Here is a 19,837-nt window from a genome sequence, read left to right as displayed (position 1 = left end):
TGTTTCTAAGGTCTGAGGTTCCTTTTCACAGAACTAGTAACATACAAATTTTGTGGTATGCATTAGTACACCAGTACACCATGGCTTCTAAACACAGGATACTTTCTTTTATTCTGCTTTTCCTGCCTAGTGCATACAGTAATTTTTCTTAAAACACAAAGTACAATACAAGCCAATATAAATATTGTATTAAGAACCAATAGATTTGGAATACTGTTAGCAACAGCAAACATGAAGCTCTCTAAATCTACATAAATCACCCTTTCAGAGATTTATTCCCTATTCAACTTCTTTAGAAACTAAAAGACGATCACATTAACCTGTTTATTATGCTTCACATTTTGAACAATTTTGTTTTGGTCTGAGCTTGAAAGGCTTTCCAGAATTGTTCCAATATGGAAAATGTACCTGTGAAAGAGCCTGTTAAATGTCAAAATGGAATAATTACATATTATGTATTACATAATTGCATAGCAATTATTTTGTTAGTCTAATCTATTAAGTAATTCTGTTACACTGTGCATGCTTAAAAATCATAAATATTTCAAGTGACTTTTTATTAACTAATTACAGATATCCTTCTTTAAGATCATACCTGTTTAAATAAACTGATAAGAACATTCATATGAACAGTACTTAAAAGTCACCAACTACTACCTTAGATAGCTTTTAAATACACATCTTGATGACAACAGGACTGGAACAGCAGTATCCTCAAGAATGCTAAACAAGAATGTTGTTTCCAGTGCAGAAAAATGTGCAATGAATTCCTCATTTGCTCTTAAATATTGATATAAAGTTGTGGTAATGCAGCACTCTTAAAAATAATTTTAGGGTCGTGACCAGAAACATGGTTCAAAAATGTGCATGGCAGAGCTTGGGTTTGTGTGTTTTTTCTGTTTTTAGAATGCCTTCATGTAGCAAAAAGTTCCCTGCTAGCCTAATTTAATGCTTTCACTTTTCTAATTATGCTGAAACATCAGTTAAGAGCCTACCTGATGTTTTGGAGAATTTGCTGTGCTGGGATTGATATTCCGCAATGCCTAAGAGTAAAAATAAGATGGATAAAAATTACTTTAGCTGCATGGTTTACCTATGCAGGCTGTCTTACAAACACCATCTTATAGTATCAAGCCCCCAAGACAGGCCAGATGAGACAGGATGAGGGAGTTAAGAAACTATAAAAATCACGACACAGTGAAACAAAACTCACAGATTTACCAAGGATGCGTATTTGACAGATAAAGCTTAACAACTAGGGAGAACAACATGAAGAAAACTGGCTGTCACCTGGTCCAAAGTTAGTCAGGTTCTCAATGACAACTGAGGCAAGAAGACAATTAGAAGGCCTACCTAGAAGCATGCTAGCGCAGGGTAAAATGTTTTTTGGTGGATTAATTGCAAAGCAGAAACAGCAGAAGCCCAGGTGCTGAAGCAGAGAGAAAGTCCTGATGCCACCTTTGCAATGTATTCTTACCTAAAGTACTATAAAAAGTAACGGCTGTAAAGATGACCCATCTTACACCAAGAGATGCTGAAGATTCCTACAAAACAGGCCTTGACTACAAAGGGGATAACGGGAGTCAGATTCCAGGACAGAATACTGCAGGTGATGAAGAAAGAGAAAAGCTGTCTTTGAGGACATTAAGATACTATCCTCTTCTGATACAAGGCCCATCACCCAAAGTGAAAAGGATAAGATTTTAGAAGGTTTTCCTCAAAGAAAAGATTAGTGCTTTCTCTGGCAGTGTCAAAACCCCAAAGAATACCCTAAGTATCTAGCAAAGATGGTAGCAACTCTTAAAACATTCAGATGGAAAAATCGAAGCGGAAGGCTTAGAGTCAAAAGGAGGTCAAGCCCGAATTCAAAATCCAGAGATTGCAAAGTCCAGTCCTACACTTTAACACCTGCTACAGCTATAATCATATAGGAGAAAAATACTGAAAGGAATAGCTTGCTTTATTATGAATTTAACTTTTTATGAAGTTTGCCTAATTATGAAGTTTGAAGTTCTTCAGCATACGAAAACCACGAGTTCAAAATGCAGTACAACTGATTCAGTTGTTCCATGCTCACTCCACTGTTGAACAGGTAAGATTTCAGCAACAAAGTGTCCCCCCTTAATATATCTCATATGAACTTTAAAAATACTTCAAAATACTGTAGACTGTGACAGGTTCTAAAACTGAAGACTTTCTTCCACTTAAAAGGGAGAACACTAAAACAGCTGTGGGATCCAACTTTTTGCATGACTTGGAACTCAATGAATATGAAATATATCCTCAAGAGGAATATCCAATCACATCAACAGTCCATGTTGTCATCCTTTTTAGTTTATGAAACCTGTTCTCAGAGAGTTCTCTTAGAGGGAGGAATGAGGGAGGAAAGCAAAATCCTTCAGTCTGATAAGTCAGATACTTTCACTACCAAGCTGATATCAGTAAGAGCATGAATTCAGACCTTTCTAGATCTCAAAGCTTTTTGTACAGTCACAAGTCTTTAAGACTCACTGAAACAACAACTTAGCCAAATCAGAACGTAACATACAAAAGAAAGAGTGGAAGTAGGTGTCTAACCTGTGGCCTCACCTGCCGAAGCAGTTCTTGATGCTTCAGTCTCAGCCTTTCTTTCTCCATCTGTAGCTGCTGAAGTCTCATCTGTTGCTGCTGATTGGAGCTACTCCCACCCATCACACCACCCTGGGGACTCTGAGGAGCCAGAGGAGGTGGCTGTTTCACTGGAGCACTTTGGCTGATTCGCTGATTCATGGCTAAGGAACCAAAACAAGAAACATTTAAAATGAAATTCAAACAAATACACGCAAGGAAAGTATTATCCATAAAAGGCATATACTAAAAAATTTATATGACAAGCCATGACAGTGCAAAATAGGAAGCTACACTGATGTTCAAAGTGTGACATGTACGCTCACATGTGTGAGCAATCAATGTGTGTAAAATTAAAGCAATAGTCTCCTGTTTAAGAATGCATACTTGTTCTAAAGGGTTCTGAAAACAGTTAAATAGGTAAGCTGGTGAAATATTCAAAAGTAGTAGTAAAATATTTCAGGTCGAATTAGAAGGATCTCTCTTCTTTCTAATAAACTATTCTCACTTTAGACACAAATACTACAAAATAACTTCTTTTAGTCATGTGAAATCTTAGAACCATTAAACTCAAGAACACACAGAATGACAAAATGGATCATCCTACTTATACTGAACTACATCTAATTAAAGGTTAATTTAACTGGAACTTAAATTCTTCCCATTGTGGTGAAGGTCATGCAATGAGCATTCGCATCCATGTCACATCAAGCTTTTAGTGTTGCAGACTCTATTTAGAGCTTCTGACAGGAAAAATTAGAGCTGGTACAGAAATGGCAGATGAATTATACAGCCATAACTACTGACATCAACATAGGAAGGATTTTGCTTCATTCTCTTTTACCCCACAGCAGTATGCAATGCATCTTTTCTCAGGAATGGAGAAGAAAAAGTGTCACTTTGTATGCCTAATGCACAATGAGAACCCATCTTCCCCCATAAAATCAAGGTCTAAGACAATTTTATTTTATAAAATAATGCATGACTGGGATGCATCTACCTGACAGGCCTGATTTCTCTCTCATATAAGACCAGTATGGTTAAAGTCAACAGAGTTCCCACACTAAAATAGGGGGGTTAGGAAAAGCTGACCATATTGGAAGGACAACATTTTCAAGGGCTTTCAGTTTTGGAATTAACTCTCCATCATGTTGTCTGTAACAGCCTGAATCTGTTAACATTCACAATATGCTACAGAATGAAGCAGTGATAGGAGAATGGTAGGGGTTTATATTTTTTTCTGTGAATGAGGATTATAGTTTATGGAAACATAAAAAAAAAAAAAAAGGAGAGAGCTTCTTTTAGGATGACAGGGTGATTTGGGGCAAAAAAAAACATCTGTTGAATTAGTTTGATTTAATGTTCTCATCATAGAGGATTCCTGGAACACTAACACTTCTAACTACCATAAGAAAGGAGAACTCTCTCATAAAGAATCAGTATCATCTTTTCCCTGAAAAGTCCTTCAGTCTCCACTGTCCATAAGCTTTTCTCCCTTTTTCCCTTGCCACAGCTCACCTTTCCATTGGGAAATAATATATGAAGAAAAAATGTCATATACTAACTGGAGTGATAACAGAAAGTAAAAAAACAAAAACAAAAAAACTAAATCAGTTACAGACTTAACTCTTCAGTCTACCCTTTCAACTAATCCACTGGTCTAGCACAGAATCAACAGTCAGATGGGTTCCATTTTCATGAGTCAAGTCAAAATAAAATGATGTCAAATAGCTTGAAGTAATTTGAAATAATATTTTATGCAGTTACTAGTGAGAGAGTTTCATACATACAATCGCTAATAAGATAAAACTTCCTGTAAAGGTAAGTGAACCAGCGAAAAGGAAGAGAAACTGAATCCCAGTGCCAAGCAGAAACAACAAAGCGACTACCAAGGGCTGAAGGTTCAACTCCAACCCACAAGTCCCATCCTTGTCACGCGTGGAAAAAAAAAAACAGTGGGCAGATGAGATTCGTGTGGATCAAAGCTTAAAATCAAGCAGCTGATGTGATGAGACACCCAGCATCACTTCACCGTCAGAATTGAACTCAGGAAGAGTTGACCAGAATCAGCTAATTAACCAGATTTCCTATACAAGCTGTGGTCTCTAAGGCAGCAACAGGAAGACTGGCCCATAGACACCAGAAAATGTTAAGCAGTAGTTCAAACAGCTTCAACAGCTGTCCTGTAAGGATGTGGGCAGTGAACTTTTAATTACATGCTCCAGGATCTCCACTGGGCAACGTCTGCTGGAAGACTGACAGCAATTAGACCTACAGTTACCAAATTAGGGCAAAGTTGAAGCTAGAGAAAGCAATGCAAAAAGAAACGCAGCCCATCTAGCAGCTCTAGACAAGTTAGACGTGACATTGCTGGAGTGGGGAATATAATCTCCTTCCTTCTCTCTTTTCAAGTCTGGAACCAGGACCATGCCTTTTGCTTTATATATCTTACCCTCTTTCAACTTAAAAGCAGTAAAGGAGTTAGTAGGGAACAACAGAAAACAACAGCCTTCTCCTGTTGTTAGTGAATTCTGCTACTCCATCAGAAGTTTGTGCTACCCTTCAGGAGTTCCAGGATTCAAACCCTGTTATTAAACAAGATGGAAGGTCAGTTATAGTGGAAAGTCAAGAGGGAAGAAAGTTAGAAAATTACAATCACATGAGAGCAACACACTTAAGTTAAAAGCAGACTACCTAGTTTGTAACCAAAGCTGAAAAATGTCAATTTTCTTTTGGTTAAAAAGGCTGCCTTTATGGTTTAGTCCCCAGTGATATAATCATGGTTTTGGAGTCCTGCCTCAATGTAGTTCACAGCCAAGTCATGTTACAGATAACCTCATAAAAATTTAACAGCGTCTAACCTTAGTTAAACACTTAAGTGCAGTATCAGTAACATTCCTTCAATATGTTATGATTTTGTTTTTCCTGAATGCACCATACAAATATTATTTCCCTAGGTCTCTTTTCTAATAGAAATAATTTGTAAATAATTTCCTGCTTGTGCCAAATGCTTCATATTTAATATACGTGTATCTTTCTGACAACTCCTTGTATTATTCCTGTTCTGACCACCGTTTGCTCCATTCTTCTCATCTACTGACTTCACAACATAACTATAAGAAAGAAATCATGTTTTTCTGACATTTTTCATTTTAATCCCTCATCCTAGATCCCCAAAATGCCTTCTAACATCTATTTTTAATGTAATTTTGTAACTGAAAGCGTATCTAAAACTGGAATATCATAAGATACTGAGACTTTGGTGTATACTTAATATTCATCAATAAATATTAGAGAAAAACTTAATGAGATGATTTGGCAACTCTTCGGAAACTGAACCTAAACTCCAGTTTCTAAATTATTATTAATCAGGTATCCATTAAAAGGATGTTTCTGAACATTTATTTCAAGAATGAAAGTGCAAAAGACTTCAAACCGATAAGACTTTAAAATGTCCTCAGAACAGATCATGAAGATGTTTTTTTATATGAGTGAACTATTTTTAACCCTGAATATAAACTAAAAGTTAGGATATTAAAAGAAGATGCAGTTAACTGAATTTCATTGACTTAACATATCCAAGTGAAGAACCAGTGGACAAAACCCCAAAAGTAATAATAGAGTGATTTTCAGCCACCTTGGTGATTACACAAATGCTCAATCTTTAAGGGAAAGAGAAGGAAGAATGTAATTTTTTATCATTTCCAACACAATATTTAATGAAAAGAGGGGAAACGCATCTTGTTTCTATGACAGTGAAAAAAAGAGGGGTTTAAAGCTTTTTGTTGTTGCTTTGGAGTTGGTTTTTTTGTTTGTTTGTTTTGTGGGTGGTTTGGGTTTTTTTTTACATTCTCAGTTCTCCCTTACTTACCAGGGATGCAACTGCAGAGATCTGCACTCTAAAGAACAAGCTTATCAATGTGACCTCAGATAAGCACATTTTATTTTTTCCACATCTCATGGTTTTGTGATGATCCTGACACGCACAGCTCTTTTTAAGTACTTTGAATTCAAAGGTGAAGAGTTTCATTTTATCTGTTAGCTATACCAGTTTTCTAATGCATCCTATTCCTTACCTTCCATGGCTATAGAAAGCATTTAAATAAGGGTCTCTGCACCCACACAGTGGAGGCTGCAAAGACCTCACAGGCAGAGCAGGAACAAACAAGTCTTTCTTTCTAGAAGAGGAGATTTGAGGGAGGAGGGGCAGACAAATTAAAAAACACAGGCAATTTAAGACAATAAAAAAGATCTTGTAGTCCTATAATATGGTTTAGCTTCACAATCTGCAGGATATAGTCAATTGTAATTTCTGCAATATGCTTTCAAGAATAGAAAATGAGTGGTCTTTAAATGCTACACATTAAATGTTCTACTGTCCAAACTCAACAGTAAAAATGCCTCTTCTGTACTGCAGGAGATAATACCTGACAGTTATTGAAAACAAATTTAGACTGCTGTTTAAATGATAAAGACTGAATGAAAAAAAAAAAAGGAAGAAAGAAACAAACAAACCCCCAAAACCAAAACCAAGAGGGAGAAACTATTACCAGGCATTGGTGCTAGAGAGAAAAGGCCACAGCTTGTTAACAACTCAAACATAAAAGGCTAATTCTCTCCCAAGATTCTACATCAATTGAAAATCACAAGTCCCAGGGCTTGCAGTAAAACTTCTTTTTCCCTATGGAGAATCCCATGCAGAGGTTGCACCCTTAATGATTAATAGGCACAGCTGAATGTTTGATTTTTTTCCTTTCATTATAATTCCACCCTTCAAAGCTAAACCTAATTTTAATCTGCAAAATTAAAGACGTTATTTAGTTGAACAAACAATAACAAAAAAGCTCAGAATTTGAGCATATAACTGACTGTCCTTAGTAATAAAAATCAATGTTTTCATTGGGGGAACTAAAAGAGAACTTTTCCACTTCAGCTTCATTTAGAAACCAGATATCATTTTTGTCATTGTGCATAACTTTTGGCTATTGTCAGGTTTTTACATGGTGCTACTTTGCAACTACAACAAAGGCAAAAAATCCTCTTTGAATACACTTAAAAGATCTGTGAAGAAAAAAAGTTACCAGCAGGATTTCAAAGAGTGAGCCTCGGAAGTAATAAAAACATGTTCCAAGTGATGCTTTAAAAGAGGTTTGGGACAACAATTTGTTATTTAATCAAGATATAAGTAATGTTTCTGGATTGCATTCTTTATAATGCGTTGTATATTACTTTAAGGAAATCCCAGTTGCAGTTTCATAACACTGCTGTTATAAACCAATCTAAAAATTAACACAATAAAATATTCCATTGCTTTCAGTATCTGATTAATCTTAGAATCCTGGAGCTTAGACTAGGGGGGAAACCTGAAACAGACTCTGGGCTCAATTTACTCTCTTAAGTGGACAAACAGATCTTAGTGTCTTAGTCAGGTAAAAAGAAATATTCACAGATTCCTGAGGTGAACTTTTGGTTAAAACAAGATCTACCCAATGAAAGTATTATTACAGAAGCACGTCCAAACTACAGATTGGTTACTCTACATTTACTGATTACTTGCACTCAAAAGAAATCAGTATTTTTCTTTTTGTTCTACTACCACTATTGCACCAGCTGGTTAAAACAATTTAAATTAATTTAAGTAACTTTTTCTTTGATAAAGCTGTTATTGTTTTTAAAATTCTTTCTGTATTCTAAAATGCCAAGGTGCAATGGCTGGATTGACTGATCATGACTAAGACTCTACAGCTCTGCACACAGACTATTAACACACTGGAAACTAAACTGGAGTAAAGTGCTGTATCAGGTTTTTTCCCCAGCAGTAACACTTATAAAGGACTTTCACTCAATGTATGCCAGCCAGAAAGGCAAATATAAATAAGATTCTGCAGTAAAGTAGCTATTAGGAACTTCTGCTCAGTGCACACATACAAAACAGAACATTTTCCACTCTTTAAAAATAAATCGATTTTAATTTTGAAAGTCAATACTATTTTTAAAATATTTGACTTTATTTTTAAATCTTCACACAGAATGCAACTGACACCATAAGTATTAGTACTACAGGAGAACTACGTAAGACACTGCATTGGACAGATTATGGGAAGAAAATGTGATGTAATATCATCTCAGTTTAAATTATATGTAAGAAATGGAGAAGTGCAGGAATCTGAGCTCACCAAGGCTCCATATCTGTCCACTGTGTATCTGGAAAAATATATTTAATGAAAGCTAGTCTACATTTTAGACCAAAGTTTAATCAGCAAAGAGTCTACAGAAGGGTATTAGCTGCAAATAGTTTTACTGGTTAATCACCACATAATACTTCCTGGGTTAAAGAGGCCAAAAACCTTTCTTTTAATTCAGGTTTCTATCAATTTATTTTAAGGGAACAAGCCCTATGTATATGCACATGAACATCTATATCTTTTTTTAATCTCTGTTATAAAGCCATTAGAAATGATTAAACAGGAATTGAAGAAATCCAGTGAAAACTACTGTAAAAAAATCAACAGTATACTGTCAAGAAACATTTCTATATATAAGAAACTGCAATCGTGTTTCAACACGATTGAATTCAAAAAGGAAAAAAGCTGATGCTTCTTTGAATTTAAGATCATATATGATTAGATACAGAGACATATAATTATTGGAGATATACATGTATATTTATTTTACATATAATAAATTATGTGTTCAAAAGGATCCACCTTCAACTTCTAACACAGTATGCTCATTAACAGAGAAGTGCAAACTGTAGTATTAGAGGGATATGGTGGAAAAAATGTGCCTATTAGGAGTGCAGTTTCCTTTTACTATCACAGCTGCTTAGCACAACACTGGGAGCATGCATTATTTTTACTGGCACACAGACATCATTAGCAATAAATCTCCTTTCTTAAACAGGGCTAAATTACTCTGAAAACAAAACAAAACCCCAAACTTAGGTATAAACTTACATAAACCTACTACCTTCATAAATCCTTAATAAAACTGTGGTTTTCCCCCTCTTTATTAGTATAGAAATATTCTACATAAAGTAGATAACTTGCATCCTGACGTAATACTTGTGGACAGATTTAATAATTTCTTCAGTGAACTCTGTTCAGTAAAGAGATATAAATACACCCTGCTTTCAAACAAACTAAGATTTCACTTTCTGATATGATGGTGCACAACAAATAAGTATTTACCATCACTACCATAAGAGCAGCATCTGCCTATTACCAGTGATGCTTACCAGTGAAATTTCATCTATCTCTGCAGATTTGCAATGGGCTCATCTTCACAGAAAGTTCACTGAAAACTGATGCTGCTTCATCTGTACATACTCTCTGACACACATACCAAAATAAATAAGGCATTTCCCCATCCTAAATAATCTCCTGAAACTGTTCTTCTGGAAAAACAGAGATAGGGAAATGAAAAATCTAATACCACTAGACCTTTTAGATGAATCAAATCCTCTTTGTTTTAAGGAGTATATAAAGAGGATATGTCATTGCATTTGCAGATCAAAAACACTTGTGGCTCGTACTCTGCTTTTTGTGCAAAAATGGAAGGCAGATCTGGAACTTAAGTCTGAAATGTTACTATGACCAGACACAAGGTCTGGTTGGTTTTGTTTTTTGGGGTTTTTTTTTGACTAGACAAAGGCCAAAAACCAGTTTTCCAGTCTAGGGTTCCCGTTCTATCTTGTCCACAAATCTGCATCTGGAAAAGCTCCTACAAACCAATTTGAAGAAACACACATTAAACAAAGAGTTAGACAGGAAAGGGATAAGAAAGCAACACTATGGAATACTTCCTTTTAATTTTGATACTTAAAAAGTAGCAGATGCTCTGAAGCTTAAGCTTTTAAGTGAATTACAAGCTTGTTGTGTTTGCTTGCTTTTTTTAAATAGAAACGATAAATACATGTTTCAATTACATGTACATTTCATTGAAACAAAGTCCTTTTCATTGTTTCAAAGGTGTAATGTTTTTACATTACACAAAAAAGGAAGTGGAAAATCCTGATGTGCATTCTCTATACTCCTACTGTCATCATCAGTTTTATTCCATTTCCTACTTGTGCAGTTCAAGCACCTACTGTACACAGAGCCCCTATGGCACTTTCCATAATAATATTAAAACACTGACTTGCCATACCTGCCCCCTCATCCAAAATTCATGTAGCACTTCAAAGAACATTAACACAATCTTTAAGTGGGAGTGAGAGAGTGAGTCGTGGCAATGATTTCAACCTGAGGTCACATCTTTTGCTGCATACCCCATATTGTACCTCCCAACAATTGAAAGAACAGGAGGAAGAAGACTGGGTGTGTGTAATACTGGTATGATCACTACTTACAGACCTTTAAAACCGAAGTCTGGAATAAAATAACAAGGAAACTGAAATAGTATCTTGCTTTACTCCAATCCTTGCAGACACTTGTCTGACTACTCTAATGGAGTACTTACTGTTTCTAAACCAGACTTAACCCAAGAGACACCGAAATGAACTGCCAGTTTCCAGAATTTTCCCACTTCAAGTTCGCTATTCCATCTTTGAATTTAACAAATTAAGTATCCTCAAAAGGCAAATTATTTTAAGTTTGGATTTTAAAGCCAAACCCTATCATCTGCTAACTTAAATAACAGTTAAAATCCCTTCAATGGCATTTGACACAAAAGCCAATTCTTGGAAACTTGTAGCAATAAAGTTGAATGATTCAAACTTCAACTGGTACTAGGAAATTTAATTTTATAGAAAAAGCAGATGTTCTACTTCACCAACTGCAGCCACGCAGAATGCATAGCTGACCTGCTTCCTATCCAGATGTTCTTCCATTATCAAGAGAATGCATTAAGTTTATCTGGAAGGTTTAAAAATCTAGGAGGATCTGTGAAGAATGACCAATGAACAACAACAGAAATGACAAAACAGTCCAAAACACGAGCTCCACTTGATAGTCCAACTACCTTAATTAAAAAAAACACCTCACCTTACACATTAAAAAAAAAAAAAAGGCAATTTGAAGCCCCTTACTATGAGGCCTCTAAAGGCACCGAGAAGGTAGGACAGTATGTTTGCACCAGATGCTAGACAAGAATCCTGCCAACACAGGCCTAAGGACCACCCCCAACCCCCTCCATTCCCATTTTTTTGATCCCATGTCACCTTGTATGACTACCTATGCTTGGTATAAGAAGACCCTCCTTTCATACTCAGTTCTCTCCTAGATTTTAAAGTTCATCAATTCTCCTAACGCAAAATTGCTTTAAAGCCATATTCATTCAGTTGGAGGACAAACATCTGAGCCACAAGACTTCACTGCCATTTGTGGTGTAGCTGAAGACCTCAATCCTATTTCAAAGATGTTAGACCTGAGTCTTGGCAAGAAGTTCTTATCTTCAGTTCAGGTTTTAGACTTAGTATACTCCACAGCTGGATATTCTGACAGGGACTCTTATCTGATACGTTATTTCTAAACACCTGATCCAAGAAAGTACCCATATTAACTAAATTCTTTTATTTTCTGTTTAAAAGCATGAATGCAATACCAAAATTTGCCTTACCAAGTCAGTCACTCCATCTAAAATAATTTTTTTCAAATTGATCCTCCTTCCTCTCTCTTTTTGAGCCACAATAATGGAAAATTCTGAGCAGTATTTGAAAAAGAGGTATATGCACACTTACTAGAGAAAATAAAGATGAATGCATAGTTTCCATCTGATGAGGAACATACAGAGATCTAAAGGCTGTCTCCCTGGAAGCTGGAAATTCAGAAGCAATATGAGCAAAGACTCTTCATACCTTCTGGTTTTGAATACTGGAACAGAAGAGTATGTTGGCATATGCCATTCAATAGCTTTGTTCTCTTCAGTGGTTCTTAAGATTGGTGAAAGTGTCAGTATCAAGGAAGAAATTAATTTCTCCTTCATTTTCAATCAACATTAGTATCACTGTAATAACCAAAAGTTTCAACATGACAAAGATGAATTCACCCTGCTTCTGAAAGTGTTATTAGCCAAAAAATAGCAAAACCCAAGCCCTTACATTACAACACAGTGATAGAAAAGGAGGTAAAAAACCCAACGGGACTTTCAACCTATATTAAGCATAGAAAGGTAAACTTCTGAGTCATTCACATGCTATTTAGGGTCACAGCACATATTTGTCAAGGATCTCCACATGATAAATAAATACAAGGCCCAGTAAGTTAACTCTGTCAAAGAGATTTTTTTGCTTTATGACTGGAGAGACTTAAGGACGTCACAAGTGAGAAAGCAACAGGCATAAGATTTTGTATTTTCTCGGCTCAAATGATAAAAACATAAACCACAACACAATGTGTACAACTTAAGTTTTCAAGGAAAACTCCTTCAAGCTCAACAGCAGCTAACAGCTTGTCTCTATTTGCTGTCACTCTAGATCAGAAGAGTCCACATGCTTTTTTTTCTCCTTTCCTGCCCCTTTCAGTTACACTTGAGCTCTTTGACTGAAAAGGTCTGGAACAGATTAAAAGTCCGACCACAAAATAAAGAGCCTTGGCATGTACTCAAGCCTGTCTGGGATACACATACGCAGTGGGCCCAAAAAGGGAAGCTATGCAGCAAGAAACCCTTAATCAGTCTTTTGGACATTTCTAACTTCTTTCAGTTTAACTGCACAGCCTTAACATTTAATGGAGTTTCAGTAGGCACAAGTCAAGTAGCTTTTGCCCTTACAGTTATATTACTTTATTTACTGGAGTACAAAACAGTTCTGAAAAGCAAGATTCGTCTCACTCATGACTTCTGCCAGTCAAGGCCTTTTACACACTCCTTTTTAATTCCAGCTCATCACTGGAAATTATAAAGTAATACATGTAAAGAAAAATAGATACCCTGCAAGATTACCTGAGTAAATATAATTGACTGCAAAAGGCAACACTGATTTTCAAAATGACTGCTTCCTTTCCAGCCTTATTCACATATTAAGTAATTGCGAAGTTGCAAATTACCCACACACTCCTCTTGCAACACGCAAACAGGTCTGTAGTTTGGGCTGGTGTTAAAGCCAGTATGGACATTTGCCAAAGTTGATGCCCCACCTTTGGGCTCAAGTTGCACAGTGGTTCAACCTGTCTACAAACTGGTGAGCAGTTTATAAACAAAGTGTGACAATCTGCTGTTCTCCCTAAGAGCAAATGGATGTTTTAAGTACACACTCAAGCCTACAAACAAAAAAAATGCAGGAATTTCTAACAGCCAATTCAGAAAACAAAACAGAACAGTGACTGTTGAGTTTTGTAGCTCTGTATTTATATGGCATTCATGGAGTTAATGCCTCTCCCAAAAGAGGCCCGCAGTTGTTGTTAGGTCAACCCCTGTAAAGCTTCAAAGGTTTTGTATCCCCTCAGCCTGACCTACTCAGTGATCTGCACACTGTTTTCATTTGGCTGCACTGAGTCCAAAAGTAAAGCCTGAAAACCACAATGATATCTTCCTTTTTTTTTTTTTTACCCCTACTGTTTTTCCATGTCTCTGGAAAAATAACTAAAATTCAAAGGAGTTGAAAACAGTAAGTTATTGGGAAAACAAATCAAGGGCAAATTAATACAGCTAATAAGGCTTACACATACAGGTAATGGCTTTATACAAAACCAGAAATTGTAATGCCACTTTAAATACATCACTTGGACAATCTAAGAAACAAGTTTATAGTCTTCATATTATACATAATTGCTTTTCATAGTCATCATTGCCAATATATTACTGAAAGTTTGCAGTTCTGCTGTTCATACAGATCAAAAACATTACTGAAAAAATTAAAGTTCTGTTTCTTTAAATTTCTACATCCAGACTTTGTCATCCTTCACTTAATTTACTATTTCTATTTCCAATATTACAAAGTCTTAAGCCCACAAAAAGATTACTAAAGTAGAAACAACAAAACTAATTGAATTTCTCACCATACTGTTTAAAACAGAAGGTTTTGTTATGATCATCACTGTGACAAGCTGGAATTATAAGCTGGTATATATTTCAAGTGAATTTAAACAACAAATAAATTATTATTTGACAATGCCCTCTTAAGATAGCACAAAGGAAAGCAAATATTTGGGAATTAAAAGGTTCTTCTGTGGTAAAGTTTTGCAGTTTTAAGGGGAAGAGTGAGCTTGGCTGAACCTGTCTCTAAATAAGTAATTTCTGAATGTCACCACTTTTGGGAACTGTATGGATCACATGGCAAAATACCAACCCGTAGCATTAGAAACTTGGGTAACATACAGTCCTGAAGATATATACTTATAGTTTTTATCTTTAAAAAAAAATTATTTAAATAACGTCTCCATAACTCAAATTAAAATATATTTTAATTGTACTATGAAGTTTTGAAAATATGCCTGCAAAATTAAAGTTGAGTGAACTGAAGCAAATCAATAATTCTGAATCGAGATGAACTTTTACCAAAGCGTGGGTCAAGCCTTGGGTCTAGCCAAGATGTGGTCTTGTTCTTATGGTTTATGTAGTAAATTTCTCCATCCTGGGTCATAGCTTGTTCCCATCCATCGGGGAGTGGGCCTGCAATATAGAAGGAAGGAGTTGATGGCGGGCTCTTGTTTGCTCCAGCTGAAATTGATCTAAAAAAAATTTCAACATTTTACATATATAACAGTACATGAAACAGAAGAGTTTCAAGCTCATGGCTAACATTTCTGGGATAAGGGCAAAGAAGTGCTGGATGGGAAATCAAGGAACAGAAAACACTCCTATCATTTTGATTTAGGATTTGGAGTTTAATTTTAAAACTTGTTTGCATCCTTTCATATGCTTTTGACACTTCCTTTTGATATAGCATTATAGTATAAAACCAGCAATAAGTCAAGCCTGCCAGAATGAAACCAGCATGAGCACCAGGAGAAAGAAGCATAAACATATTCTAGTTCTCATAGGAAAGTTCATCTAGTGATTAAGGCACAGCAGGAGCAGCAAGATAACACTGAGGAGATTCTGAAATACTCCTCTTTCACAAACAATTTAAAATAAAAGTAACAAAACTAATTTCCCCTTTACCTCATAACTTTCTGTGAAAACATGAAAGGCTTAAGTAGGCAAAAATGCAAACCTGAAGAACAAGGCAGGCAAACAAGCAATGACAAAGCAAAGGTAAGAAAACACCACGAGCAGCCAGAGACATAGTGCTATGAACAACAGTGCTACACACCTCTACGAGTAGAAGGGCACACACAGGGAAAACTGCTTTTAGAAAATGGTGAAAGAGAGGTAAGTGATGGTTTTGTGGAGTTCACAGCTAACATCTGAACACAGAGCCTGAGGAGTGCTCCTCTTATGTTCTAATCAGCAGCTTCCAAGAAACCACCTTTCATTCCTACACAGTTCTTAAACCACTCATTCCCATCTCTTTATGTACATTCATCTGTATTTTGCTTAGACTGAAAATTATTCTTAAAGTTATATTCATCTCATCTTATCTGGCAGGGGCTTTAAAAATATGTGGTTTTTAATTCTTGTTCTCACACAGACACAACTTTAAAAATAGCTAAATCAGATACAGGAATATCTTCCCTGTATTTTAGATTTAAGTGCAATCCTAAAATTATATAACAAAAAACCCACTACAATGTTAAGAACAGAAAAGTAATTAGAATAAAACCTGCTGCAGCAGCAAGCCATCCTATTACAAACTCTCCTTCCACTCTTCCTCAGCATAATACAGTAATACACTGCCAAAAGCCATCTGGCTGTTAGACTTGGACTAACAGACTATTCTGCATAATACAAGATACACTAAGTATGCACAAACATCATAATTTCACACGCGAGATTCAGATATACACACAAAAATATATCTATCTGATAAATACCTACTATATCCCTCTTCAAACTATATTAGTTCTTGACTGTCATTTTGTCCTGAAGTCATGTTCCTGCTGAAAAATTCAGTTTAAAGCTGGGAGGGGGTTGGGGAGCAGGATAGATTTGTTTGCTTAATCTCAAAAGATGTTCTTGGAGAAATATCAAGAAGAGTAAAACAAAAATTTGATTGCATTCCAGTAATATCTCAAGGCATAACCAGGACAAGAGTTTCTTGTGGTCTTTGAAGATCCCTTTCAAACTACATTTCTAATTTAAACTTCCATTTTGGCTCAGAGAAGAATGCCCTTCTCTAGCAACTTCACTAGTTCACCATTAGAGCTACAGGTTTTCAAGTGAAGAAAACAGTGAAAACTGGACATTTCCTTCCCATCCCTAATGTTCATAAACTTTAAATGTTGCATACAAGTAACAAGAACCTCAGCTTTTATTAGAAGCTAGTGAACAGTACAGGCAAGAAAGAATGAAAATACTGCAAATCATTCTTAAATCCTAATATATTCACTGTACAAAAGGACTTTGATGCAGAATTGAAAGCTCCAGTGCAAAGAACCCTGTATTCTGTTATACCCAAAGACCAGCCACATAATCACCGAGATGCTATTTTATAAAACTGGTTCACAGGAGCACAGTGACATGGCCCCCATCATCCAAGTGTAGAAGCCAATGAAGAACCAAAACCACTCCTTGACTGCTAAGCCAACACACTAGCCATATGGCAGACCTTCTCACTACCATTCTCCCTCAGAGTCCATCTAAGCCACACATCCCTTGGAGAAACTTAGCAAGAAATTCTCTTTTGAACTGCAAACCCAAAAAACCCTCCATCTGGCGCCAGGTAAAACAAAACCAGCCTTGGGGTGTCAGTCCTGCTGAACACTGAAGTCAATACTGGTCCAGCATGTCCCTTTATGACAAATAAGAACAAAATGCCTTTGAAGCAGGTTGCCAGAAGCTGATCAGTCCACCTACCTGGGAACAATACTACTTATGAGATTCAGTGGTCTGATGAGTACTAGCTTACTAGAGACAAACCTGAGCAAGGCTCTTCTACCAAATAAAATGCATAGCTGTGGAACAGGACAGGAAAGGTTCATCTGCTCAACTGGCTGTCACAGCAGCAAACCTTCCTTGCTAAGTGCCATCAATGACTGCAGAAACACAACTTTTCTCTATATAAACTTCTGGCATTAATAACATTGCTTTTTTCTTTGGACAACAACCTGCTCTCATATTTCTGCTGTCATCCTTGCATGTTGAAATGGTTGTTCAAAAATTGATTAGTACTGCTTTCTGTAATTCCTGTTTGGTTTTGTGAGTAACTGTGAAACTAGAAGACAAGTCTGATTTTCTAACTGGTTGTCTGACAAACTCTGTATTAGAGGCAAGTACCAGAGGAAAGGCAGAAAACCATGCTGAGGAATAGCAGGCACATTCATCCAGAGTATCTTGGAAAATTCCTTTGCAATTACACGTCACTTTTCACCCAAAAGGCTCAATAGGAACAGAATTTCCAGCACTAGCTTTTGTAACCTCAATTATCTAAGCCCTATATTGCTGCTCTTCAGACCTTCTCACTAAATTCCCACAGTTACTGTAGCCCATATGGTACAGAAACAGATGGGTCTAACCAAAAGTCCGTTTAGTCCAGACATATAGCCTGGTGTGATGGACAGATCTTGTTGATGAAAACAGCCCATTTAGTTGGTGTCATACTCTATAAACTTTAAAAAAAAGCACTGAATTCACACATAGACCTAAAAGCTAAAGAGGCTCTGAATAGTCCCTTGGCATCCAAGTACACTTGGCACTGGAACAGGCTCCCCAGGGAAGTGGTCAAAGCACAAAGTCTACCAGAGTTCAAGAAGCATTTGCCCAACGCTCTTGGGCATATGGTGTGATTCTTGGGACACTGCTGTGCAGGGCCAGGACTTGGACTTTGATGATCCTTGTGGGTCCCTTCTAAACTCAGGACATTCTATGATTCTATCTCAAGTTATTCCTTGAACCAGATTCTCTCTGCTTACTAGGTACCAAACTATCTCTCAAGTACTTTTCCAGTCTGCCCTCAAACTCTTGCAAACGTTTAGCACCAACAATATGTCAAAGCACATAAGTTTACAATTCTATGAGATTACTTGCACTGGGACAGACAACCCTTCTAGGCAACTCATCCTGCACTGTGGTACTCTTAAGGACAAAGTTACAAAAAAAAAAAATTCTAATTTCCAAATGTAAGCCATCTGTACATAACTACTGATATGGCATATCTCTGTAACTAAATATTCATAACATAAATAACATGTAATTTTAAAAGCCTGTGCACATGTCTCTTTGGTGCACGTCTACACATTTTGTGAGGGTTTTTTTTACCTTCTCGTATGCCATGAAACATGGAATACAAAGTAGAGTTTGCTGCTGGTGGAGAACAACGGCAAGAGTAACAAAAGAAAAAAATGCAGTAGAGGTTCAAGCTATACTTGCATACATAGGGAGTCTTGCCAGTCCCTACAGTTTCTTAGATTTAACTGTAAAATAAATGTAAATAAAGCCATATTTTATCAAAAGGTCAATGCATATTAGAGAGCAGCTGTATCTGTATACTAAAAGAATATGTACAGACAACGTAGGAACTAGAACACCTATATTCAACAACAGAAATCACCTCATCTAATACAAACACTGATCTCCAAGAACTTCCCTAATTTTTTTTTCTGTGAAAGCTGAAATTTTTCCCTTCATGCACTGACACTGTGATTTCCAAACTTTCTAAAATTATAGCAAAGTCTACAAAATTTACCTAGACTATATCTTTCCCATGTCAAATTAGTAAAAATTACAAATGGACACAATTTAAAAAGGGGCGTTTTTTGCAGATGAAGAAAGCAATGAACATTACTGCCATGCAGATACTTAGAAACTTGATTTTCACAGCAGATCATATATAGTGTTGACTTTACACAAAGCAGAATTTGTAGTAAGACTGGCTTCATAGAGGAGAAACATATAATTGAAGTGAGCAAGAACCTAAGAGAAGAGTTAAAACTTGTTTTATTTACTGTCATATTCCTTCCTACCTTCCTGTCACCCAAGAGTTATGAATTTGAGTGTTCATTTTCCTACCGACCTTTAACCTGGCACTACAGCCTTACCTTAAGAGACAAAGGAATTGCACTAGGTCTATAAACTCTCACTGGGAAACGCAGTTCAAAACTGCCACGTAAGAGTGAAGACAAAAGAGGACAAAGACAAGTAATCTGTTCCAAAGTTAATTATCTAAGGTCTATGCACAAGTGGAAGAGGGTAAACTAAGTGCTGTCAAGCATGATTCAAGAAGTAAAAGTATCTGAAGAACAAAAGTATATGA

At 36.4% G+C, this 19,837-nt stretch overlaps 1 protein-coding gene across 4 annotated transcripts in view; it reads right to left on the bottom strand.

Moving 5' to 3' along the window:
• Positions 1–19,837, bottom strand: part of YAP1 (Yes1 associated transcriptional regulator) — an 89,465-nt gene that overhangs the window by 18,314 nt on the left and 51,314 nt on the right. The window contains exons 4-6 of one of the 4 annotated variants that reach the window (XM_050333270.1): positions 15,043–15,156; positions 2,578–2,771; positions 996–1,043 (exon numbers count right to left, since the gene is read on the bottom strand). In XM_050333270.1, coding sequence (XP_050189227.1) covers positions 996–1,043; positions 2,578–2,771; positions 15,043–15,156 — 356 coding nt within the window. The remainder of the gene's footprint in view (positions 1–995; positions 1,044–2,577; positions 2,772–15,042; positions 15,157–19,837) is intronic. The other 3 variants (XM_050333271.1, XM_050333272.1, XM_050333273.1) reach the window with 3 other exon arrangements.

This window comes from Myiozetetes cayanensis, unplaced genomic scaffold (genome assembly GCF_022539395.1).
Source record: "Myiozetetes cayanensis isolate MyiCay16 unplaced genomic scaffold, myiCay2020 scf5-8, whole genome shotgun sequence".
NCBI classification, from domain to species: domain Eukaryota; kingdom Metazoa; phylum Chordata; class Aves; order Passeriformes; family Tyrannidae; genus Myiozetetes; species Myiozetetes cayanensis.
Note: the sequence above shows the minus strand (reverse complement) of the source record. Positions and strands in the feature narration are given on the sequence as shown.